Here is a 27,433-nt window from a genome sequence, read left to right on the forward strand (position 1 = left end):
TGTGATTTCCTTGGATACTAAATAACCTACTGACATCTACTTTAAACTAGAACAAAATTATTTGAATTCTCCTTTTGTCAGATGTTGAGGTGTAGTGCTGAGGGGCAAGTACAGAAATTTATTTGCAGAGAATATTTTTTTTACTTTTATATTTCCTGTAAAGAACACACACTGCATTTGGCTCATAATTTCAGTTTATTATCAAAATGTTTTTATCAGATGACAAACTTGGAAAGCTAAAAGGAACATAGGTTTTTAAATATACCTATTGTAGCAGTCATCTGAGGTATCTGGTACTTATTTTTGGAAATCTGTTTGCTTTGATACCCAAAGCAGTAAGTTCCTTTGCAATCTGCATGAGGATGTTCAATACATGTCATTGCAGATTTAAAGCCTTTTACCTTCGTACTTGAAGCTCCCGATTCTTGCGATGACCTGTGCAGCTTTACTGGTGTGAGGACTGATATTGATCAGAACATGCACAAATTATGTGCAGGATCAGACCCTGAACACTGAGAAGGTCAGCCTGAAAACATGAATGTTGGTGTACTCCATTGGAGAGCTCAGCTTTGTAGACTTTATCTTATTGCCTGATACCATGCTTTACTCAAATTTCCCAGTTCTGTGCAGCCACTGATAAAATATATTACAATACTTCAAGTCAAAAGTGTAGCTCAGATTTAAATATAAAAACTATGATTTATACATTACTAGAAACTTTAAAAAAGACCAACTTTAGAGAAAGCAAGAAAAAGCTTAGAAAACTGTGAAAGGGTCTTTGATCACAATCTTACAGATTATACGTTCAAAAATTAATAAATTACCTACAATTTCAGTTTGACTGGAAAGCAGTAAATAACTGTTGTAAATAGTGACTTCAGGTAATACACACTGGAATAATTAGTGAGAAGTTACGTAAGTACAGCAGGTCTTTGGACTCCTCGTGTACAAATGGTTTCAAGTAAAAAGGAAAACGTTTGGTAGAACAGATTTATCGTAACAGCAGAGGGTACCAAGTCTGACACTCAGGCTATAAACGTTGTCTCATTATCGTGTTACGATGTCGAAAACTGTGTGTTCCTTATTATTTCCTTCCTCTGCTTGACCAGAAGTATGCTTCACCTACCAGAGGGAAATAATGGATTATACTTGGACATTTAAAAATAAATCCAAAGAGCCCTTGGCCAGTGGGGAACAGGATTAGCTACAAGTGAAATGTTACTGTTTGCTGTCAAGTGGTTTAGATTCCGTGGGATTCAGGGGTAGGAAAAGCAGCAAATGGGCCACAGCAGCTGATTGCTGCCCTGGCATCAGTCCTTATTTGATGTTCTGATGTGTGATTACTAGGAATTACCATGACTACTCTATACCGTATTCCCCTCACTTTTCTTCCCTCCTCTGCTTCTCAAAATCAGTTCAATTTCTTTTTTTTTTTATTCTGGAAAGCTTCTCGAGATGCAAGGTTTACAGTTCTGTCACCAAACTCGGCACTTTTTGACAGGATCCATGTAGTTTGTCTCGGTGCATGAAAAGGCTTCGGAAAACTCCGGAGAGTTTTGCAACGATCCTATGACCCTTTAAAACAAAACAACAACATCTTGTCATTGTTGCTTGCCTTTGTTTAAAACAAACAAGACAACCCAGGTTTGGTAACTTCTTTTTTTGGGAAACACCCATGTTTCTGAACTCTGACTATTGCTTCCATTTCACCTCAAGTAGTGGCTGTATTTTCTCTTTTCAGTTTGTATGGCCCCTCTTGCAACCCCCAAAATACAGGACCTGTCCCTTCTTTGTTACTGGCTCTCAGAAAACTTCCATTCCTTCACTAGGAACAGGTTCATTGCTTGTCTTTAGTTTTCACTGAGAATTTTTTCAGCTGCATTTTGCTGACAGGTTTCTTGGTAAAGGAAAAACAAGACCCTGAGGTGGAGGCCTGCGGTGTAACTTTTCAGTGAACATTTATTTACATTTTTACTCTAATCAAGTTTTAACTGAGTTCATACTGCTTCTCTGAGCATTCTCCACAAAAGTTCTAGTGAATGAGGTTCCTGGAAAAAGGACTCACAGAAAAAACAGCTTTCAAGTGAATATGGGGACATGCCAGCTAAAGCAGTTTTTTGATCTGTAATTGTGAACATGTGTGAATATATCTGCTAGGAGTTGCTCGTTCCTTCAGGAATGGAAATACAGCATGTGTGTACCTATGCAGGAAAACAACTTTAGTGTCAAATATAGACGATGCACATTGACTGCAGATGAGGAATTATTTGAAGAAGTGTTTGAGTAATTTGTGATTATTCTGCGAATAATCTTGGATTCAACAGAACCAGGAAGTGTCCACAGAAGTTGAGGTGAAGTTCACCAGCTGACACCTGCAATGATTTGACTGTCTCTGTAAGATTGTAGAATCACAGAATGGTTAGGGTTGGAAGGGACCTCAGAGATCATCCAGTTCCAACCCCCCTGCCATGGGCAGGGACACCCTCCACTACACCTGATTGCCCAAAGCCCCATCCAACCTGGCCTTGAATTTTGCATGTTAACACTCAGACACAGATTCTCTTTCGCCTGCCTTTGACAATTACCTGATCTAAGGCATTTTTCTGTTAACTTCTTATTTTTCTAGTGGAGAAAAGATTCTACCTGTCCAGTACTCAGAGTTGGTGCCCCATAAACTAAAATTGTACTATGCAATTAACAATTTTGGTGAAGAGCTGTCTGTCCTACCTGTAAGGGGAATTAGCCTGCAGCCAGTGTAGCAAGTGTTCAAACAAACCACCGACAAAAAACCCCACCCCTCTCCCCCAGATAACAGGGGAAAAAAAAGCACATTGGGAGCCATTGTGACATTTTAATAATATGTCATTAGGCAGTAATTTTGTGGGTATGTCTTGTGTTCTGAAATGCTTACTATTTTAGAGCTTTTAGAGGGGCCTCATCCTGAAAATTACTTCACATGCTAAAAATATTAGAAAGGTTTCTCATTAACACTTATGTAATTCCATATGAAGTTTACAGCCTTTCATCCTGATGTAAAACCAGCACAATACATGATGTAATATCTCCAAGACATACACAAATACAATTACACAAAGATGCTGAACTAGTGAACTTCTGAGGACTCGTGACTCATATGAATTAGATAAGCAAAGAGGAGGCACAGTGCTGCAGATCTGCTGCAGAGCCTCATGAACGTTGTGCCCAGATTTGGCCAATGGTAGGACTTTCTGCATAAACTGCCTCTGGGGAGAGATCTGCAGATAGTACAAAAACCACCCACAGTGAAATGCCAGTCAAGTAGCAGTTGAAGGAACAGTCACTGCTTTCACTAAATATTTGAGTATGTGGGATAAACAAAATAGTTCTTTGGTGGAAAACTGTTGAAAGAAAGATACTGGAATTAATGTACTGAATTGTACCAGGAGAGAAATCGTGAAGCCTGGAGATGACACAGCTTTCAAAGCTCTTAGAGATGTTGTGATGTCTACATTACTATTCGATCTCATGGCATTTGACCAAACAGATTTATTAGAGCAAAATCATTGTTACACTACTGATGAATGGTTGCTCTGACTTAAGTTCAAAAGGAAAGACCCTAGTCTGGCCCAGAGACTTCCACCCTGAACAGCCAAGTTTCCTGCATGACTCTACTGAATTCAAGCCCACCTATTTTTGGGAAGGCTGACTGAGTATACATGGCAGAAAACACAAATTAGCTATTGCACCACAGCATACAGGTTTGGTACTGACTGAGAGGCAGTGATCTTCCACCTAAAACTGGCTTCTGTTACTCTTGCAGGAGACAACAACCAGTGATCTTGTGTGGCACGCGGGGCAGAGCAGAGCCCTGGTTCTGGGCTGCAGGCATCACGAGTAACACTGTTAACGGAACAGTGAAGATGGGCCAGCCCACTCTCTTGGAAGGGAACATCTTTCTAGCTCTAAATGGCAAAAGAGTTCCTCATTCTAATGACAGCAAAGGCTGTGCACAGAAGGTCATTTCTCATGTTAGTATTACTGTTTAAAAGAATGAATTCTTCTCCGTGCTTGGAAGAGTAAATCCTTGTCCTCCACAGATTAAGTGGAGATTTTACCTGTGACTTTAGTGGAGGCTGGAAGTCCATCCATAGCCTTTGGTCTTTATAAGAAGCTCCTGAGGAGCTATTGCTGGAGCCAGGGCATTCCAGACAGTCCCTGGGACTCTGCTGTAACACCCATGCACGTGTGGTAACAGCCGGGTGATGGCGTTTGTGTCCTGGGATGACGACTGGTCAAAGCTTCTCAAACGTGTAGACAGAGTTAAGTTGTATCATCTGAAGGGTGAGGACAACTCCTCTACAGCCTTATTCTGCCTGTAGAGCTTCCCGGGAAGGCCTGTGCCTGTTTCTGCCAGCACAGAGCTGTGTTAGGGCTGGGAGGTCTGGAGGGGAGAGTCTGTCCTTCTCTCTCCAAACCAGTTTCAGGGTGCTACACCTATATACATGTATATGCCTAAAGGTAACCCAGTAAGTGCCACCTAGCCTTTTCTGTAGATTTCTTTAAATTCTGTAGCTAAAAGCTGAGTTGCACCTCGGAACTGCACTGATGATTATTATACATGCTGACCTGAATTTGCCTGGGCTGTGCACGTCAGTTTTGATGGAGTTCACAGCATATTCTGGTCTGTATGTTCCACACCATACCTACACATGCAACGAAGAAAAGCATTTGTTAGCCATAAGATTGTCCAGGAAGAGACCTGCTGTCTTTTCACTATGAAACACTTCATGTCATAAGAATAAATTTCACATTGGAACATAGAGAAAACATGTATATTTTGTTTAAAAAAAAATTATACCATTGTCCTCAGACAAAGGCTCTTGGGCACAAGAAACTATATTCCAAACTTAGTCATTGATTAATGTATTTATGAAGACAAAAATTATCTAATGAGACCAAACTTAGTCATTGATGAATTCATTTATGAAGACAAAAATTATCTAATGAGACTTTATTTTCACTACTGTGAAGTGAATACTGCTCATCTTAGCAACTCTGCCAGCTCTGAAAGTCAGCCTGCTCTTTCTGACTTAATGTTAAACGTAACTCAAAGTGATTTTCGAAGCCTTCAGTCAACAAGTATCGAATACCTGTGCGAAGTTCAGAAAAAACAGCTGCTTATGGTTCATGTCAAGACCAGGAAGAAGTTTTTCTTTTCCGTTCTTTTTCACAAAGTTTTCGTAGGCCTGTAGAATGAGTTGAGTAGAAATATTACAAATTCCAGCGCAGACAGTTAAAATGAAATGATGACAAGGAGGAACATGGGTTCTTTGACGTAATTAATCATGGACTACCTTGGCCATCCGTTGTACTACTTGCCACCTTTAGGCAGAAGATGACAGGGCCATTTCTCAGTACTGTGGCACCAGTGGCCTGACTGAATCAAACCAGTTTTCTCACTGAATGGGGTTTACTGTTTCACACCAGGTTTAGTGAAGCTGCCCAACTTATACTGGAGTAAGTGGTAAGAGAAACAGGCTTAAAGAAGGCAATTTATTGTAGCAAAAAGAAGTCAAGGCTAGCAGAATAATTTCAGTAAGATGAGTACACCCAGATAACAAGATTTTGCATAACTATGCATCTTTTTACAGGGGAAGAAATTAAGAATGCAAAGGAGGACAGTTGCATTCTGAAATACAGTAGCTACAGAGAGATAGTACTGTTCTTCAGCAAGCTTCATAATAATTAATGTATTAAATTCCATTGGACTGCCACATGTTTATCCACCAAATCCTTTCACAGTGTTAATTAACGACTGTGTAAAGCAAGGTGGTTCTGTGTTAAAAAAGTAGAATATGCTCTGTAATGGAAAGGACTGGAGATTCTCTGACATAGAATCATAGAATGGTTTGGGTTGGAAGGGACCTCAAAGATCATCCAGTTCCAACCCCCCTGCCATGGGCAGGGACACCCTCCACTACACCAGGTTGCCCAAAGCCTCATCCAACCTGGCCTGGAACACTTCCAGGGATGGGGCAGCCACAACTTCTCTGGGCAACCTGGTCCAGTGCCCCACCACCCTCTGAGGGAAGAATTTCTCCCTTAGATCTAATCTAAATCCCCCCTCTTTCAGTTTAAAGCCATTGCCCCTTGTCCTATCACTACACACCCTTGTAAAAAGCCCCTCTCCAGCTTTCCTGTAGGCCCCTTTAAGTACTGGAAGGCTGCAATAAGAAGTCTTTTCCTCTTCTCCGTCTCTTTTTCATTAGACTTGACAGATGTGAGGTAAAAAGCTTCAACTGTGTCAGAAAAATCCCTCTTCTCTCTGATTCTACAGAACACCTGTATTTGCTGTCCTGCTTACAGGTTTTCTTTCCAGTGTTTATCACATAAATGTATTTCTTTTTTTTTTTTGCCAGCTGTTGGATTAGAGTCTGAAATAATGCACTTATGTGTTATTTCCCTGCTTTCCCTGCATACAATGCAGAGTTCCAAGACCCAATTTTAATAGCACAAAACTGACTCTACAGGGAGAAGAAATCACTTTTATCAATTATCTAATGTTGCACTATGAAAAGTGGATTTTTTTTTGTTGTGATTTTGTTCTTTTTTTTTTCCAGATTAATTGCAGAAGACTTTAAAACCTTTCCATAGTAATAACAGTTGCTTTCATTTTTCTTATGAAGACCATGTGTCAAACAATGTGTTGTCAGGATATCATTACTGATAGAAAGGTGCTGGCAAATTAGAGAAACGTTCTGACTAAAGTCAGTGCCAAGCTACTGCACAAGTAAAGCCAATCAGCTGCCCAAGTGCAACCTGAGGAATGGGTTAACAGGTCTCCTGAAGATGCTCCAGAGGCTTTAGTGGGTAACAAGCTGAATAAGAGCCAGCAGTGCCACAGTATTGCAAAAAAGGCAAGTGTCATACTGGGATGTATAAACAGGAGCGTCTCATGTAAGATTCATGAAGCAATCCTACTCTACTTGGCACTGGCCAGGTCTCAGCTGGGGCACTCTGCCCTGTTTTGGGCACTGCGCTTCAAGAAAGATGTGGACCAACTGGAGAGAGTCCAGAAGAAAGCAGCAAGAATGGCAGAGGTCTAGCAAACATGACCTATGAGGAAAGACTGAAAGAACTGGGTTTGTTTAGTCTAAAGAAGAGAAGTCTGGGCCCTTGAGTATGTAGCAGTCTACAGACACGTAAAAGGTCGTAGAAGAGAAAGGCACAGACTGCTCTCTGTTTCCAGAGCTGCAAGCGAAGACATGATGGCCCTCGAACTGCAGCAGGGACGTGGTGGAACTTCTCTGACGGTATGTTTGAATGATACAGAAGTGGTTGATTCTACCTGCTAGGAGGGGGGTGGACTAGATGACCTCTCAAGATTCCTTTTGGACCTTTTTTTTTACTATTTATATGATATCATAATAATTATGAATATCTAATTCTTTTTGGTAATACTTCTGACCTAGGTTTTTAGGGCTACTCCCATTCCTTTCAGAAAGAGTATGCCCTTTTGTGGGTTTGTACTGTTGTGGGGTTTTTTAAATGCACAAATGTTCCAGTAATTGAAGATCCTACTAATCTATTATGCCATACTGACACCTCTTTTAGGATTCCAAATCATTCTTTAAACTCTCACTAATAACTCTATTTGCCCCCAAATGTATATTTCTAGTGAAGTAAGTGTAGCCGATGGCTTTGTTTGCAAAAGCTGTGATGATAACTTTGAGAAGTGTGAGTTGGCCCCTGCATCCCAGCAAGCGCTTTGTTGAGGAATGACAGCGCTCCAGTTGTCCAAGAGTTGAATGTTTTGCTGTGGAACAAGGTGCTCAGGGAAGGAGAGGGAAGATCACGTTGTTAAGGCCTGCAACCATCAGATTTGCAAATAACAAGAAAAGGTCACAGAGAAGCTGATTTGCTTCTCATCTCTCAACTTGAATTCACAAAGAGAAGACCTCTGCTGCTTTCAGTTTCAATCTCAAAGTTGGCCAGTCTAACAGGTTAAGTACCCATTTCAGGAGGAGAATGGAAGGAAAGCCAAAAAGCATACAAGCTCCCATGGAGGCTTAGCGTAAGGAGTCTAGATGTCACTGACATCTTTGGATACCTGTACAGGGGGACCCAAGTCACCTGGTCCCGCATCACCCAAGATATTCTGAACGGTTTTTTGAACAGTGAATAGTGTTCCATGTAGGCAGAGACTATTTATGGGTAGGGCTTAGAAGAAAGTCATTGTGTCCCTCCTGCCTGGCATAAGAGCTGGTGAAGACAGAGGCAGACAGCTGCTCAGTATCATCAGTTTAGTCAGGTGATGGTCCAAGTGTGATTCATTAAATTTCTCCATTCTACAAATTCCCTATGCACAAAAGGAAAAAAAAAAAAAAAATATAGAGAGAAAGAAGTCAGTTGAAAAAGAGTGCACTAGGAACAGATGATGTTTCCTGAAATAATTAACAGGATGAAAGAAATACAACAGCTGGTCAATAGTTTTAAACCATGCCTTGATGGTGCAGTAGGTATGGTCATGTCACTAACAAAAAAATAATGTTTCTTCTTCAAAGGTTCTGAAATTCATTTTCTTGATCTCTGATGGTTTCAGCTAAAACAGAAAAATGGATGCTTCATACCTTATATGCTTGTCCAACGCCCCCATTATCAGCAATGTTTTCTCCTAGTGTGTTGATTCCACTCAGCTGTAAAATAGAAAGGAAATGTGTAGTTTTCTGAAAAGAAGAGCTTATCCAAGACCTGTAATGCCAAACTTTGTGAATTGCTCACTTTCTAAAGGTGAGAATTCCCTTAAAATCTGAAGTTTTAACATAAGATTATGTTAACATCTAGGAAAAGTCTTTTCCTCCTTTGTCTCAAAATCCATGCGGATGCTATTATTTTCCCTAATCCTCTTTCTTCCCCTACAGGCAGCTTTCTAGGCTCTGCTGTTTCTTTTACTCAGATTTTCTGATGTTTAGTCATTGTTCATTCATTCTTCCTATCTTCTCCATGTCTTTAACCCTCAGCATCTTACTACAGTTCCAATTAGAGGAAGAGGGCAGAATCTGTCCATGTAGTCTACGAAACAAGTTAAAATCCAGACTCCAAATAGGTGGAATTATCAGTTAACAGACATCAGCAAATCTGCTGGAAAGTCAGTATTTTCCAGTATATTAGGCCAGTTAGGTTGCTCTTTGGTAGCAGGATACATAGAAGATATCTGTCTAGCTGGTACAGTATTCGTAAGTCAGTGAAGTGTCACTAAAGATGATGAAGCTTTGGTAATGAAGAATCTGTAATTTTATTTTCAAAAAATTGTCTTTTCAACCTTTAGCCCAAGATATGGGGCTATGATATTCAAAGCTGCAAAACTTAGAATCATGATTAGATTTAATTTAATGTGTGAAAAAATGACAGAAAAATATGTTGAGATACTATTCTCTGGTTTTAATGGTCTCTCTGTGAGTCTCAACAGTTTAACACGCAGATTAGGAAAACCTCAGGGCTGGAAGTTTTCTTTTCCTTATTCTGTATGACAGAATATATTGTCAGCTTCTAAAAAAAACAGACAGTAGTTGTCAGAGAAATAGCTTCTTGTGTCTTCTCATTCGCCACTTCACTCTAGGAGGTCTCATCCCAGAGAAATCTTGCTCCTTACAGAGAAGCAGGTGACGCCACAGCTCAATGCCACATGTGGTTTTCCAGTGCAGTCCAAAATGAACCAGGTGGATGTTAAGTGGTGTTCCACAGTGCAACACAACTGAGTGCTCCTGTAGTAAACAACTTTCTGTACTGCGCAGCGGTGATCAGGGGCTGACACTTGTCACGTCTCTTGCCGTGTGGGAGGTGCAGGACTGTGAACTAAACACGACACTGGTGCGGCAGGTGCCTTGGCTGGCAGCTCAACTGGTAACTGGTTGAAATTTGCCATCGGTAGCTCTGCAGTCTGTGCACTGCCAGCCTGGGACAGCAGATCCTGGTGGCAGCAGGGTGAAGGTGGCTGGAGTGTCTCTAGGTGATGAAAGCTGCGTTGTGTCCTGCAGAGCTTTGGTCACCCTGAGCTGATGTGTGGGAGATGCTGCGTTACGTGCACACAGCTGCCTCCTGCTCAGCGTGAGGAATTGCAATAGCACGGCCACCTTTCTCTGAGCTAATGGAATATCCATCTTGTTGGGACACAGAACAGACTGTGATAACCGTTCTCCTGAAATTTCCTCTTCCAGGCACAGACACCACACTGAACGCCCATGAATTCTAACTGTGCATAATGCTAGAAATGCAGTCACGTTTAGATTGCCTGTCTCCCCTACATCTGCCTGTCGTCCCTTCCTCTTCTACCGTACCCTGATTCTTCTCAGACCTTTTTGCTCTGTAGCCCAGATATTTGTCTTGGGGGAAGAGCAAGAAACTTTGGAATAAAGGAAAGCAGCAGGCAGGATTTGTTTTGATGGGGATGTATGTTATTTGTGCATCAAGATTTGGGGAAATTGGGTTCAAACTTCTTTTTTCTGTTCCTTTGTGGAATTAAAAAAGAGCCTGGGAGGGCCCAAAAACGCTTCAAGGGCTGCCATTCATTCAGAACATAAATCCTGCCTCTTTCAGAACAGTCAGTGTATACATGGAGTTTTTACCACTATCTCTAAGAATATATTTTGCGTCGTTGTTGTTGGTTTTTGTGTAAGGGTGACAGTATTGGCCATAAAGCAAGAAAGCATTCATGTGAGTAAGGGTCTGCATGTTTAGGACATAAGATTTTGTGCCTCCTCATTAAAAATAACATAGGTAGTTACAAATAAATATGACATACATGCTGTCCACCTGCTAGGTCCCATGAAAAGTTTCCATACTGGTACACCATACACTGGGATAGCTCCTTAAAATTGCGTGCTGATTCTTCACTCCACCAGTCTACAAGGTCTCCATTCTCATTAAAATTTCTGCCTGTAATAACATGTTACCAGAATTATGTACACAGGAAAAGAGGTTTCTGATGCAGGAAGAGAGGTAGCAAGAAAGTATAATCACTCATGCAAAAAAAAAAAATCACTGTAACGAGGCTGTCATACAGATGATGCTCTTTTTTCTTTGTTTGGGGTTTTTTGTTTTGCTAAGAGGGCTCTATTTCAGCAGAGGAGGAAAAAAACCTAAGTCAGACTGAATGAGCAGATGGGATTAAGGCTGTCTTAGGAAGACTGTTAGGGTTCTGACCTGTGACTCAATACTGGATCGATCGTAGTGCAGGTCTAGGAATGAACCATGTGGCTGGGCAGCAGGTCTGACAGCCAGAGCAGACCCTTGGGTTCCCACCTGTGCCAGCCTAGTGACACACCCTGTTCACAATTATGTGGAGTTTATGATGGTTTTTATGTAGCCTTTGGCAAAAGCAAGTAACCAGCAAATATATTAAAAGCCCTGTGTGCTGCAGGCTCACATTCCGGGCTGTTGCTGCTGCCTAGCAGCTACAGGAGTGTCTGTGGGATTCTTTGGGTAGTGCTTTTTGGGAATCATCATGGAGAACAATACTGTAAAGCCTCAGAAATCCAGATTTGGTCTTATATATGGAAACTTCATTTTATCTGCCCCCCGGAATGATTAAGCACTAAAGCATGTAAAACATTCTGCGCATTGTAAGTTTTGTAACGCGAAACTCGGCACTTTACCACTGTCATCAAAACCATGTGTGATTTCGTGGCCGATGACCATGCCTATGCCACCATAATTCAGAGATCTGGGCTGTGATGCACTGAAGAAAGGGGGCTGCAAAATACCAGCAGGGAAGACTGCAAAAAAAAAGTAACACAATTAGGGCACTGCCTCATTATCCTGTGTGCACAGTGTGAACAGACCATTTTTATGGGCTTCAACCAAAGTCATGCTGTTCCCTCGGAGGTACCAGCAACAGTAAGTGAATGGATACATGGTAATGGCTGTAGGATAGTGGGAACAGATCGGCAGGACCACTCCCCCCACAAGCCTAGAGTAAAGCAAAACAGCTCTTCAGACACTTGCAAAATCATGATCGACTTTTACTTCCTCTTTGTTGCTATTTTACTTTGCAAAAAAGCAGTTTACTTCTCCAATTTACAGCACTTGGCATTCCCAGACTCCTGTATCATTAAATAAACCTCATGACATCATGAAAAGTGGGAGGGTGTTTCCCGAGAATAAATTATTTGATCATTGATTTGTGGTGGAGGCAATCTCTGAGGAATTTATTCTTCCACTGAAAATATCAGTAATTTCCCATCAGTAAGTCAGAATCAATAAAAATAGGCCAAGCTGGCAATGAAAGAAACGGAACAAAGCAGCTCTTTTCACTCACTTCTGTGCTCGTTTTCTAAGCTTTTAAGAAACAAATTAGTAAAAAACAAATCATGTTGCACTTGTGATCTTTTTACAAATGAAGAAAATATTGAGTTACAGTTTATATTTCATGCAGGCCTTTTCCCTATACTTCTGCCTGCTGCAGCAATATAGTTTTAATTCTCACTGTGAATGTAAATCTACAAAACTCAAACAAAAAAGAGGAATTAGATGACAGTTTTCACCCAACAAAAGAAAGAAAACATACTTCTTGCACTTCAGCATAAATCCAGCACAGTTCTAGCAGTTTCTTTCAAGAGGAGGAAGAACCATTGAAAAATAATAAACAGGTTAGGAAAAAAAACTACTTCTGCTGTCCTGTGCAAACTGCTGCCTACTGCCACAGTAATTCCATTGCATTGTTAGTTTGACATGGAATTAAATATCCAAACGTTTTGATGTTCCTCTCAGAAAGTATCGGTAGTAAAGGCGAAAGGATAAATGCCATCCTGTGTGATGGGTACTGTGATGACTGGCAAACAGGGATATCTGAAGCGCACAGTGTCGGAACGCTGTTCTTTTTGGAGATGACTGCTGGCCAGATGTTTGCTCAGAACAATACGCAGCAGTCCTGGTGGCTCCGAGTGTTCCAACTGGAACTGGCTGGGAGCTCAGCCTGTCTTTTGCTTGAAACCTTAGGATCACCTTCCCTGCCTAGAGGCAGACTGTGACCCAGGACTTTGAGTTCAGTTTAATTAACACCCTGTCACCTCATCCATTTTTACAGTAAAACGTCAGAATTCGTAGATTTGACTTCTTTTTAACTCCACCCTTCTGAAAACCCCTTGTTCCATGTTCCACAATACAGGTCTGAGGTGCCAGGCATTCCTCCCACAGTGGGATACGTTTTGAGTAGAGATTTAAAGAAGAGAGAAGTTCAACTCCTTTGGGGTCTATAGGGCAGATTGTACTTCTCTGCCTTGTGAACTTCCAAGGCAGGAAAATGCATAAAGTATTTCCCTCGGAATCTGTGCAGCCCTGGACAAAAGAACACGTTGCTTTTCTTCTTGAACATGTTTGAGAGCAGCAAAGCCTTTACCAGGACTGCCTGTGGGGCACAGTCTCCTCCCATGAGCCAGAAGCATGGGGCAGTTCAGTTTGCATACCTGCCTGTGGGTCACAGGTGGGGGCACCTAAAGGAACACAGGGTGGGCTACCCTACGAGCAGCAGCAACTCAGCTGATTTTTTGGAGGTTGAGTGGCTTCCTTATGATCAGTGCTGCTGATGGAACAGTGAAGATCAGACCATATTAAAATGTAATAATAAATTACCTACATAACATGCACAGAACTCCTCTTTAAAGGGATTTTTTTTTTTAAAAAGCATAGTACTAAGCTAATTCAGACATCACTCTAAAGATCAGACTGCTTTAATTATCCTGTGGAATGCCATAGCTAAAGGATGAGGTAAGAATTTATGGCTCTTATTAACTGCCAGTCACCAGTTTCAGTCTTCCAGATCATGATTCCTTTTCTACTGAACAAAGCTGTTTCAAAGCAAGCCTTCTGAGCAGATATTTGTGCATTAATGAGCTAAATGCTCATTTATTTTACCACCTGCCAAACACTGCACTGTCTTGCCATCCTTAACCAAGCACGGCTGGTCAGTTAAGTCCATACAGTTTTGTCTCTGTGAAATCTGTCTTGGATTTCACAATGCTTACTTCCTGTTTTACCTTTAGAACCCCCTGCAAAGCCAGAGCAGTCTGGGTTAACTGGAAAGCTTCAGGAACCTTGGCAAGTATCACCAAAGGTTTGACTAGGACAGAAAACCTAAAAATAAGTGAGTATTGTAGCTGCTGATTTCTTATGCAAACAGCACTGCACTGGTAGTCCCTTCGTAGTGAGCTGTATTCTGTTGCCCTGTTTGTGACTGCACCAGTACAAGGAGTTTGCTCCACACCTCATCCTTCTCGCGTGCGTGACGCTGAGGCTGACAATGCTGCACTCCCACAGTGCCCAAAACTCTCCTCTCTGCGATTTGGGAAGTGCAAGTTACTGTAAGATACAGGCAACTAGTAGAAGTCAGGATCATATTTTCAGGAGTCTGCTTAACAGATCACTTGACTCAATAAAACCTGAAAATCTAGGACTGCAGGACTTTTTTTTTTTTAATCTTCAATTCTTCAGTGGGGACAGAAATAATTAAAAAGGAAAAATTGTTTTGGAAAACTTGGCTTAGTTCGTTGATTCCTTCCATTATAAACCTGATGCTATTTCTTTAAATCTGCACTTGCAGAATCAAGACTTGTGTGGTTAGGGGTGCTAAATTATCTTTTTTTTTTTTTTCCACAGCAAACTCCAACTATGAAAATGTTGGTATGCTGTATTAAACATACTCTGTAAAAACTGGAATACAGTTACATCCATGTGGCTTAGTGCAGCTGTGCTTGCAGACTGAACAGCAGGGAGTGCTTTTTGTCACCTAATAAATATGATACTTGGTCTCAAAATAAAGCTTTTGATTCCCTCTGGTGCTACTGGACGTCCTGCTGGCAGTCTTGCAGATCAGTGACGTTATTTTTGACACTAGTATTATAAGAGCCCAGGAGAAGACAGTACCTGACACTCTTGAACTTGATTTAATGGTTCCTTTGATAAAAGCAGTGGGACTGTATCAGAAGTCACTACTGAAGACGGAAAAGAAGTGGTAATTTCATCCCTGGCAATGAAAATAATGTCTCCACCAAATATTTTCTTTGGAAGCCTTCATAAATAAACAAGAATTAATACTGTTTCATTTCTGTGCAGTGCCCTGCAGGACAAGGTTTTTTCATTTTTGAGAGACTTGTTTCCAAGAGTTACACATGGATCATAGTACCTCACTAATGGCTCAGAAAGGACACTGCAATTTCTGAAATGTGGATAATAACAATATTTGCAGAACGGGTATGCAGAAACATTGTCAGGCATAATTAATGTAAAAATGTGTTGTGACTCTTGAAAGACTGCACCACTGGGAAGAGAGCTGCTACGGTTCACAAGCTGAGAAACCTCAGAGATTCCATATGGTTCTAATCTTTAGCTAGAATGGATTTTTTTATTATTATTATTTCTTTAAAAGCATTGTAATGCTTTCTCTTCTGTTTTAAGTTATTTTTAACCATGGATGGTTTGGGGTAGGCTGACATTATAAACGTTTATACTCAAAAGCAGTACAAAAACTACTTCATTGTACTGAACTTTTCTCTTAAATTTTATTTTTTCCTTGGTGTAATCTACCAGTTTTCCATTTTCATTTTTCCAACACAAGAGAAGCAGAATTAAATGACACATCAGCCAGTGAACTTGAAGTCATCTGGCAGACTTTAAATCTTGGGAACAGTAATTAAGGATGCCTCAAAATTCCTTAAACCTTTCTTAAGCCATATGTAAAAATGTATGTTAGAACCGTGCGTTTAAGGTAGCAAACAGTTCAGACTTGCAATTTAAATGGGACTACTTAAAGTAATACTAGCACAGAGCTCTCACATACCGTGGTTCCTAATTACATCTTGAAGTGCTACAGACAAGATAGCTGGTGAGACTTTCTGAGTAAACTTTATCTTTTTATGCCCCAAATGTTTTGTTCCTACAGTCACGATTATTTTTCCATAGAGAAGGTGGTGCCGAAGCCAGGCAGGGTTTGTGTCTGCCTGGGACTTGAAGCAGCTCTGGCACAGTGGCCAAACTGTAAGCTGCTGGTCCCGAGGAGCACGGGACGCTTGGCTCAGCACAGCTCATGTGAAGCTGATGGCTGGAGTTGGGGTGCTGGATCTCACAGCTATGTATGGGAAAGTGGCAGACATGAGGAGACAGAAAATGAGAGTAAGCTGGTTTTTGCCCTGGTATTTCAGAATTATTTCATCATCAAATGCAGAACATTTGCTGCCTTGGTAACAGGCCATTTGTTTCAGACTGGTCTCACTCTCTGCAGTTACCCTTACGGAAAGCAAAGTGTACTGCTTCACGAGAACAGGTATGGGGCTCTGTGTTTCTGGCCTACCATGTGAAATGTTACAGGATTCTGAGCAGATCGGTCAATGAACTGGTGTATTCATTAACCAGCAGGACGAAATTCAGCATCCTTCCCAAAGCCATGCCAAGTAAGTTTGCACAAAGGAGTTGTGAATGGGCTGTAAGGAATGGAAGCCCTGACTTTCTTTTAGACAGCGTTTCCTTCAGGCAAAAGTGGTACTGTACTCCCTGTCCATCCCTTAAAATCAAAAGGCTGAGGCCACTGAATTTACTTGGGCATTAAACTTCTAGGCCGTCCACAGTGCCGTGGCTTTCATGGCTGAATCCCAAGCCTCTGTCCTTGTTCTGCACAAAGGTGACTCAAAACATGAGCAGATGAAAACACTGTGAACGAAACCTCTCATCTTGCTTCACTAAGGCCCTCCTGTAATCCCCATAATATTAAGATCGTTTAACTTCTTGAGTTTAAAAATCCATAAACATATATATAAATAATTTGGCAATTAAACCTCGATCCAGTTAATAAGTTGGAAAACCTTACCTATCTGATTTCTACTTGCTGAATAAAAAGCATTGACAACAGCAGCTCCGCTTATCCACCTAGTAAAAATAGGAGAATAAATGTTAGAATTTCCGTTCTTAATGGCAGAGTTAATGATTACTGGAACAAACCTAGACACTGAATCACAGAATCACAGAATCACTGAGGTCAGAAGGTACTTTTGGAGACGACTGTTAAGTCCAACACCCCAATGCACTCAGCCTCTCATTGACATTGCAATCCCTTAATCATATAGTAGCCCTTTCCTTTTGTTATTCAAACTGATTAAAACCAATACTTAATTTTTCTTTCTATTTCTGCTCATACTACAGCATTGTACAGGTAAAATTTCCCATATAAAGAAACTGAAACACAGAACCTGAGGTTATAATGGTATCTAAACATTTGGGGATAATGGAACTTTTCCTAAGTTCCTGGCTCTGTGCTCTCTGAGTGAAATTTATTTCTGTGATAAATGATCTATTTGATAACTGCATTGCATATGCCAATCATAAGCAAGGAAAAGTATTGTACCAGTGGCTATTGCTTGATTAAGTGAAAATTAATTTGCAGAATAAATTATAACTATCAGAGCATAATCAACTGTGGTTGCTACTTCCAGACTCGCTTTGGGTGATCTTTGAATGCAATTAAACTCATGGTAGTTACTCCTAACTAACGTACGCTCGTGAGAACAATATAGGAGTTGCGTTAAATTAAGGTGAAGCAATTGAAGAAGCCAAACCCAAACACAGCTTGAGGTTAAAACAGAACAGAAGTGAGGTGGCTGTTAGGTGGCACATAAATTTTCGGTTAATGATATGTAAATACAGAACAGCAAAAGCAACAGTTGGAACTATTTCTCCACAATAATGACTAAAGTTCTGAAACAGTTGCAGTTTTTGATTTTTTTTTTCCTTACAAAAGGAATCTGGAACAGCACTATGAAAATGATAAAGTAATTAAAAATAGAAACACAGAATCACAGAATAATTTCTGTAAAAAGGAGCTTTAGAACTCATATGGCCTCATGTGAAGCTAACTAGATCAGGCTGCTTGGAGGCTTGTCCTTTCAAGATTTGAGTATCTCCAAGCATGGATATCTGGAGATCTCACAACCTCTCTGCATCTTGTTTGACCACCCACATGGTGAAAAGTTTTTCCTAACATCTAGTCAGAATTTTGCATGTTCCAATTTGTGTCTCTTCCCACTTGCCCTAAGACTGGGCATCTTCAAGAAGAGTCAGTCTTCTCTACATGGCCACCATTAGGTAGCTGAAGACAGCAATGATACCTCCCCTCTGCCCTCTCTTGTTCAGACTGCACAAAACTGGTCTCTTGTCCTCTCCTCAACAGAAATCCAGATCTGCAGCCTTTCTTCCAATGGACAGTCTTGCCAAGTTAGCATGGCCTGTGGTGACCACAATTATGTTTCCGATTTGGCATAAATTAACTTCCAGATTGGTCAGAGCTGAGACAGGAAGAGTAGCCGGAACGGCTACAGAATGTGCCGTGTCAGTCTTTTGGTACAGCTCCATCCTACAGTAATATTTTCATTCAGAGCAGGAGTACACTTCTGAAGTAAGTTCCTGCTCATCCTCATTGAATCATGTTTTCTTTGGCTCAGCAGTCTCTGAGCAAGAGAAACACAATTCTCAGGGATGGAATTCATCTTTCGGATGAACTTAATTAAAATGCTGCTCTCCAGGAGTCCACTTCACCCACTCCGGGAGCTAAGGGACCAGACTGGACCTACTCCAGAATACTTCGCCTTCCACACTGTCCCCCAGTTCTTTGCCCTACTTGCTATGTAGGTCCAGCCTTTGAGAAATGAGTAGTGCCCTCTTCCCTGCCCTCTTCATGCAGGAAAAAGTGTAGAAGGAAGGCCACTAAATCATTACTGATCACCCTCCAAGTATGTCTTCCTGTGGAAACTGGATGAAAGATCATATACAGCATTTTTAAATACTTACTCCTCTTTGTCCACCTTTTCTCTAAGCTTTTTCAACCTTTTCTTCTGGGTAAATACTAAATTTTGAATAATGTTTTCAAAGTATTCTTCTTCTTTGTAGTTCAGCTAAAGAGAAAGAGGGAAAAGTACTTAGTGGTGGTGTTACTGATTTGCAATAAGAGACACATGGATCTGGAAAATCCAGTCTTAAGCACGACGAGCTAAGCAACACATTTTTAAGAGTATTCTTTAATCTACAATTACAACTTGATTTGCAGTGCTCTGCTACATCCCAGAGTTGATATTGTAGCTGGATATATGTTAGTGGCTGTGTGCTTTCATCCAGAGATCTTTATTCCCTCTTTCCATGTATATTGTGAGTGGAGTTCAGCATTTGTTCGTTCTGACCCTAACCTCTAGGAGCTGCTTGCTTGAAGCCAGTAGCTGCCAGCCTGGTAAGCTGCATTTCCACCTTAGAAAGAACACTGAATAAAACTCAAATGGTGGTTCAAAAAGCGTACTTTGGTCATATGTCTGTGTTTTTCAGAGTTAAAACTTTGACTTCTAAGATACGTTCTGCCTGAACATACATGTATACTAAATGGATTAATGGGGTTACTCTTACCAATGAACCTACAAGGGAAAAGAACACTGAGGTCACATTTTCCAGTGGAAAAGCTGAGATGCAGTTGGAATTAGACAGGTGTCCAATGTCATACTTCAGGGACTAATTCCAATGCATGGATAAACAGGCACAGTTTACTGAGTTATTGTACTTGCATCCACTTCAACCAGTGTCATGTCAATCTGGGGCAGATTTACTGGACTGATACCACTGGCCTCATGATCTATTATAGCACAATTCCTCTAGAATTTATTAATTCCCTTGAAATCCCACCAGATACTTCTCACCATCTGTACTGGATCAGTACTGGAGCGCCAGCTTTTAACACATCCTTATTTATCCCCGTGCGACCGAGCACAGGATTGAGATGTTCCGTGCAGACACACATGGTTATGGAGGCAAAACCACGTTTTTTTCTCTTAAGACCCTTTTCTAATTATATTGTGGATACTTACCTCCTGGTACTCGCTGTTCAGCTTGTTGTCATCGCTCACGATCTCATCTGGATAACCAATCCTCTCTCTAATTGCTGTCGCCTAGGGACAAGAGAATCAATGCCTATAGCAAATCCAGCCAGATTTTTAAATCAACCATCCATTGCATAGTAAATGCAATATGGAAGCAAGCTGGGATGTGAATTAGATAGAGGTTTCGTTTATGTTTTTTATTCCTTGAAAGCACTGGAAAGTTTACAGTCAATTGCAACAGTGGAAAATTCTAGAAGGTGTGTTCCATTCCTTCCTTCAGAAGCAAACTGGCAGAAATGTGCACAAGACAGCCAAATGTACTTCAGCTATGCTTTTTAGTTGAATGGCTGGTTTAAACAAATAGTAGGAATCCTGAAATATTTGATAGATTTTACAGCATCTAAAATAGAAATAAATTAATAACGGGACGTTTTTTGTTATAGGAAAACACATTTTCAAATTTCCCTACATTTGTACAGTTCGACTCAGTTTGGGTCTGTATCGTATTTCTTAACTAGCTCCCACATCTACATTGGAGTGAAATAATTTATTTAAATATTCCTGAATTTTGACAATTTGAAGTCCTGAACAAAGTTTTTTAACCCAAATTTTACTCAGTTTCTTTTGATAGACAAATATTGGTTTATATGTGATGGCAATATCAGGAGTAATAAAAAAAAAAAACCACACAATAAAATTCTTTAGCAATTCTTTCTAATATTTCCATATAAATACATCTTAAAAAATTTAGCAGTAAAATAATATTATTTATACAAATAATTTTCTGATGTAGGCTATTCTCACAGACAAGTGAACGTTAGAAGCCACATGTGGAGTGCATGTGTGTTTCTGATCCTCGCTTTTCAGACAGTTTGCATCTCATTTTGTCAAATAAATTGTTCCTAACTATGTCTAATCATAGTGCAGAATGTATTCAGGATTTTCAGTTTGCTACCTGACGTATGAGGCCATTCCTGATTGGAAGTTACTGTGTGAGGTGTAACTGCTCAATGTGTGTAGCTATTGAAATAACATTAGGAACATACATAAGCACCACTTCATATACTATGAATGGTAGATATAAAATAGTGATAGATGTTACTGCTTATTTTTTCAGGGAAAACAATTGAAATACTTATTTTTATAGAAATACATGGCATTACCAATATTTAAGATTTAACTTACTTTTTGTTCTGCTTTCTTTTTGGTTTCTGCATCCATCCAGGTAAGTTCATCTAAGGTTTTTATAAAAACATCACGTATATCTGCAATCATTTCCTCAACCTTGGAAAAAACATCAGGATGTTACAAATCCCCATAAAACAATCCAGTTATTTTTCCTCAGTCACAGTTTGTTTACTACAGACTTGTTTTTCCTGCACTAGCTGCTTGAGTGTGTGCTGCTTACAAGCCACACTCAGTCTGGAGCTCAAGTTGAGTATTAGTGCTTCTAGCCTGTGCTGTGGGGGGAAGGGGAATGGACATGCGCTCACAAGGCAATGCCATTTGGAGTTATCCAAAAAATCCACCAGATATCCATCTGTTGGATGTTGTGCATCTGATCACATTACTGCGAATGGCAGCCAATGGTGCACCTTAGGCCTGGATTACAGTCGGAGCGATAGGAGGAAGCCAAGGCTTAACTCCGGGTTAGTTCTCGTCAGTTTTCTGTGTGACTGAAGCCAAGCAGAAATGAGCGCTTGTCCCCGTGCCCCGCGTTGGCAGGACGTGAACGAGCGGCAGCCTCAAAGAACAAGCAGTGACTGGTCATTTCCGTGCGGGCTCTGCCTTGGACGTGCATCGTGGTGTGTGCGCGGCGCCCCACGGACGTGCCAGCGGTGCTGTAGGCCCCAGGCTGGCTCGTAGAACACGTGGAGCAGGCAGATGCCTCTCTCCCTCCAAGTGTGCGTACGTAATCGTCATACTTCAGACGTGACTTCACACCGTGGTCATGAGCCTGGAGAGCAGGTCAGCTCCAGACAGTCTTGGGTGCAAAGGAATGACTCTCCTTGCACGCACGTCTCGTTACTCCTCAGTGGTACACCAACTGGGAAGCCAAACTGCAGGTTGGGTTTTTTAGGAAGTGACCTGCTGTATTAGGAATGGTTAATAAAAGTGTAATCAAAGCTGTGCGAAGCACTGCATGGAAGTGACAGGTAAGTGATGGTTAGATGGCACACAGGCTAAGTTTGCTAAGAGCTTTACCACGTGTTTGCTATCTCCAGCAAATGCTTCCTCTACATACAGTCGTCCCACGGCGTTCTCCATGTTGCCGTTGACGTAGTTTGCGCAGCGACGCCAAACGGCGGTTTCCGACGTTGTGCCATAAAGCGCCTGTGAAACAAAAACGTCAGGTGAACCGTGAGGTGACATCTGGGCCCGCATCGGGTGACGCAGAACGGCGACTGACGCAGACGTGGGTTTCAGAGGAGCCTCACTGACCTTGAACACGTGCGTTCAACTCACATTCGTGTTGCTGACTGTGAGGTGGACTGACCGTAATGGCAGCATCTGCCACAGGCTGAGGAAATTCGGGAATCGTTAGCAATATTCTTTATCCTTTCGAAACGTGAAAGGTAGAGAGAAGAAAACTACTCAAAAAGCTAAGCATGGGAGAGGGTACAGAGGAATACCCTGGCACAAAGCTTTCACTGTTACAGGGGTCTGTGTTGCACTTCCAGCTCTGACAGGGCCATTGCGATTATGCAGCAAATTAATTTCTGCAGTGGTAAGATTGTGTTTTCTACCCAATCAGCAGCTTCTGTCGGAGCCTCCCACCTCTGAGGACTTGCAAAGTAGGAGCTCGTTTACTCTATGTGATGTTGCTACAAGGTGTGCAAAGATTTTGTCATGATAACATATAAATATGTGATAAAGCTGAGTGGATAATAGAATGGTATGACACCTGAATGCAAGGAATAGAGCAGACAGTGTCATTTGAGGGTAACTCTCTGAAATCACATCATATAATGAGGTTTATATTTCATAATGAAGCAGCCACCCATCTCTTCAGGGGTACTGATCAATGACTTTTGGTGTTAAAAGCTCTGTAACTGCTACACCTTGAACTGCATTACTAGGAAAAGAATGTTTCTTTACACCCTAAAGCATTAGGGACACAGGAATGGTCTTTTGAAAACGTTGCCAGTACAACACAGCGCAGAGATGACTACTGCAGGTCTCCCTGAAGAGCCTGTGATTTGAAGCTTTTTGTAACTCATTACTGAGAAACATCTGAATAGACTAGAAAATCTGTCCATCCTTAACCTATTTCTTTCTTAGATACCTCCTGCACACAAACAGGCTGCATCAGTAGTAATTTGCTTAATATAGCAAAAGCTTAGTCAATCATAGTTCACTGGTCTAAGCATGAGCTGGGCAGAGGGCTAATGAGCTGGGCAGAGGGCTACTTGAGACTCTGGTGGACTTGCACTAGACCAGGACTGCCCTTCCCAGGAACCCTGAGGTAGACTCTTTCTAAGTCAGCCCAGTGTCATAGAATCACAGGATCACAGAATGGTTTGGGTTGGAAGGGACCTTGAAGGTCATCCAGTTCCAATCCCCTGCACAAGAAAAAACAAAGTAATGCTTTTTACAGCAACAGAAACTTACCTGCTTATTAGTAAAATAACATGCAATTAAAATGCATTACTGTGGATTCACACATGTACAGTGCTGGTGCATCTGAAATTACACCTCCTGATCTCATGGGGCATAGATTCTGAACTACATCATTGTAGGGAACACAGGTTTTTCCTCTTTAAATACATCTTGGAAAAAAAGAAAGATACTGATTTGTTTCTTTGGTGCGAGTAATTGTATCCTGAGGATACAATTCCAGTAGCTGTAAGCATTAAACTAGTGTCATGATCCCACTCTGCATGCTCTTCCAGCCCCGCGTCTGGCATTCTGGGCAGTACATCTGCTGGAAGGGCTCGATTTTGAACAAAGGTAACAGTGAGCACTGACAGTCTCCTCGAGGCGGAGAACCAAGCGTATGTGATGGAGTGATGGCACTGATGGCACTGCCCCTCGGTGGCACATACAGCCCATCCACACGCACGGGCATGTCATCTGTTGAGATCTTTTTGCCCGTTTCTTAAGGAAGTGGTTGCAGATCCAGTGATCTTTCTGCGAGGACTCTGGCACTTCCTGTAGCACATCTTAAGCATGCCATATTTAAAACAGATGGAGACTTGAATTAATAAGTGACCAGTTAGCCACATAACCCAGAAAAAACATGGGATGGGAGATTAATGGAATGCCGTACTGTCCTAACAGTTAGTTATAGTTGAAAGCAAGCTTAACAAGATAATTGTTAGTTTATTTCCACTGCATTTACTGTGAGAAGCTCCACCTATATGATATCATATATTATTAATTAATTGGTAGAAAATTGTATGGTTTTTGTATATGGTCTGTGGTAAAATCTTTTTCTGTTGTTCTTTCAAACTTTGACATTCTTCTAAAAGAAACTTCCGCAGTGAAGTCCTAAGATGTAGCGGGGGATGTCTTTCATCTGTAGAGTGCAAAACTTAGTATTCCGTGGTGATGCAGACTAAGCAAATGTGAAGCTTTCTATTAAAATAGTTTCATACTTTAAAGAGTAGGGGAAAAAGCCAAATAATCAATGAATAAGACTGCTCTGTTCAGATACCTAACACTGACCAAACTGAACGTTTGTTGACTTCCTCCAGTAATTATTATCTTTTTCTGTAACAAGCAGAATCTCCTTAAAAAGCTGCATATGCATATTCAAGTATTTCTTTTGTCACTAACAGCTAGAACAAAATGGCCTTAACCTTTTTTAATGGAGCTCAGCAAACTTACAATGTAGGAAGTTCTACTGTGGAAATACAAAGGAGTTCCATCTCCAATCTGTTTACGAAATTGCTCAGCATTTCCTTAAAAGCACTGAAATATCTGCAGGATCAAATGACTGAAAAACAAGATTGGGCCCATAATGTTTGACTTTGAATGCTGAAGGGTTTGTAACAAATCAATCAGAACTGTAGAGTAATCATTTGCAAATAAATTGGACTGTTCTGTTATCAAAATGAGAATTAATTTAGATTCAGAAAAACACGGACGCCAAGTACCAGAACATGCTTGTCAAATCCACTCCAGCTATCAAGCATACATCATGGAAATGATGTGTACGCTCCAGCAGAAGATTCAGCAAACACATCTAGCTTTTGTGTGCGAAATTCAAAGTACATTAAATTTTTATATACCACAACTACATTAAAAAATTATCTTTTGTGGTTCGCAAAAGTCATCTTTACAACTTTAAGAGAGATTAATTTCTGCACCTTACGAAAAGCATTCCTTGTGTCCTTGTAGTTCCGACTTAGGCTGTTGACGAGATCCATTACAAATCGCCAGATCATGTAATTTTGAAGGTCTCTGTTTAACAAAACAACAATAATAAGCTGGTGATGTTTTCAGGCTTTTAAAGTTTACTGGAAATTAAATGCAAATTACAAAAATACCTAACATACCTACCTGGGAGTGTATTTATTAAGAATAGACTTCAGCCTGATCAGGTATTCTGGATCATACACAATGACATGTTCGGTGTTCTCAATGTTAATTTGTACAGTTGACATTATATCATTTATGAATTTTGACCAGTTGAATACCTGGAAAATCAATATGCATCATTAAACGGTTAAATCATAAAGAAATAGCATTTAGCTGTTTGTTCCATTTAAGCACGTTTGCGTAACACAAACGCTCTGCCTTTAGTTTTCCTAATAGCTGCACTACTTGTAAATGGAGTCACCATAACAATAACTGATCTGAGATAATGCACATCCTCTGTGCTCTAAAATCTGATTAAAATAGAGTGATATTTAGCAGACAGGGTTGAGACATTGTTCTGATTTCAAACTAATGCAATTTGAAATGTTACGTCTTCTTTTTAGCCTGGCGAAGCAGAAACGGTATTTTAAGTAAAATTTTCAGTTGCCTTTTTGCTATATTTGGCTAAGAACTTGTAAATCAGAGCATGAATAATGGCTCGGTTTTCCGTGCAGCCTGTCTCCTGCAGCTTGGAATACTGTAGATATTACAGTGTTAGATATTCCTCCAACTCCTCCGTTGGCTTCTTTAGGAAGTGGCACGGATGTCACAGCTCCATACACACTGCTTCAAACTCCCTGCGTTCCCAGCCCGTGGCCTCTGGGCACCACTGCTGGACTGAGAAGATGATTCAGGGCTGAAGCTGAAAATCATCAAACTCTAGAGCTACTCGGTGCTTTCACCACCTGGGGAAGGTACTCATTTTAGTAACGAAAAGGAAGGTGTTACATTTAAGAAGAGCAAATAATCTTTGTACTTTTTTTAAAATAATTTTCTGTTGTAATTTTAAAAATTTTTGTTCTGCCCATTTCTTTGAAAAGTATTGGTAGTATTTCCCAGTCTGTATCCTTTGAGAGGAAAGTTTTATTGGAAGCGGTAACGTCTTTCCTTAGACAAACTAATGCAGCTGAGGAAAGCAGATGAGCTTTCAGGAATAGAATCACTTCAGGTTTGAACGAGAAGCAGCAAACTTCAAGCTAATCTTAGGAATAATTACTGTTCTATCCTTAGAGCGTTACAACAACGCTACCAACTCCCATCATGTGTCTTTTGAGCATTTTTGGATACATTTAGAGCAGATGATTATTGCTGATCTGCAGCACTCCCCAGGAGCTAAAAATAACCAGGGCAGTGCCATTCTGTGACAAGAGAAGTTAGTTTCTGACATGATGACTGTAATGATAACTGTTCAACCAAGACCTGTGGGAGAAGGTCAATTATAAAACAAATTAAGCTAGGCAGAAGTGAACCATCATATAATTTCAAGTTGAAGAATTTGAAGTCAATAAAAATAGCAGTGATTATGAAACTGTGGCAGGAATAATGGTATTTCATAGTACCTTACTGGGCTCAGGAGACTCAGTAATGCACTCCTTGCCAGTCAGACCACAGTACTTCCCACGTAAACACATTCGGTAACCTGCTTGCCTGTTGTGCAGGACACTGAAGTAGAAGTCAGTTATGATAAAAAATACCCAGGTCTAATAAGACATGAGGTCGCTGAGGAGACAAACCTTTGTTACCAGTCTTGGGCTCTTCTTTAGCTGGACTTTGTGGTGCCCTTAATGAAAGGTTATACTGCACAACTGGCACACGGCTCAGGGTAAGAGAAAAGGCAGAGCTGAAATATCCCGGGGGAGCTACCGTGGGAGGAATGGGGAGACTTTTCCTGATTCATAGTCATTACTTCCTGGGCTCCTTTCTGCGTGCTTTGGGAGCCCATCTTACAGAGGCAACGCTGGAAAACCAGGACTTCTTGTTCTGAATCTGCAGCTCTGGATAAACAGGGAGGGCCTGAATAGTCACACTGCAACATATCTGAATCAGTTGGTGGCCACAGTCTTAACTTTAGTCCTGGGCCCTCTTGAGCTTCTGTGGTAATTCTAGGAAAGGAACTGCAAAGGATACTCTCCTGATTTCCAGTGAGGGTTAGGTATGTGCCAGTTTTGCAAGATTTACCATCCTGAACCCAC

General features: G+C 40.9%; 1 protein-coding gene across 1 annotated transcript in view; it reads right to left on the bottom strand.

Moving 5' to 3' along the window:
* Window positions 1–1,475: 1,475 nt before the first annotated feature.
* Window positions 1,476–27,433, bottom strand: part of MME (membrane metalloendopeptidase) — a 41,802-nt gene continuing 15,844 nt past the window's right edge. The window contains exons 10-22 of the mRNA XM_009982913.2: window positions 25,383–25,519; window positions 25,190–25,283; window positions 22,083–22,211; window positions 21,063–21,161; window positions 19,866–19,946; window positions 18,808–18,911; window positions 16,835–16,893; window positions 11,634–11,753; window positions 10,781–10,914; window positions 8,610–8,675; window positions 5,130–5,225; window positions 4,606–4,682; window positions 1,476–1,575 (exon numbers count right to left, since the gene is read on the bottom strand). Coding sequence (XP_009981215.2) covers window positions 1,476–1,575; window positions 4,606–4,682; window positions 5,130–5,225; window positions 8,610–8,675; window positions 10,781–10,914; window positions 11,634–11,753; window positions 16,835–16,893; window positions 18,808–18,911; window positions 19,866–19,946; window positions 21,063–21,161; window positions 22,083–22,211; window positions 25,190–25,283; window positions 25,383–25,519 — 1,296 coding nt within the window. The remainder of the gene's footprint in view (window positions 1,576–4,605; window positions 4,683–5,129; window positions 5,226–8,609; window positions 8,676–10,780; window positions 10,915–11,633; window positions 11,754–16,834; window positions 16,894–18,807; window positions 18,912–19,865; window positions 19,947–21,062; window positions 21,162–22,082; window positions 22,212–25,189; window positions 25,284–25,382; window positions 25,520–27,433) is intronic.

Source organism: Tauraco erythrolophus, chromosome 11, assembly GCF_009769465.1.
Source record: "Tauraco erythrolophus isolate bTauEry1 chromosome 11, bTauEry1.pri, whole genome shotgun sequence".
Taxonomy (NCBI): Eukaryota; Metazoa; Chordata; class Aves; order Musophagiformes; family Musophagidae; genus Tauraco; species Tauraco erythrolophus.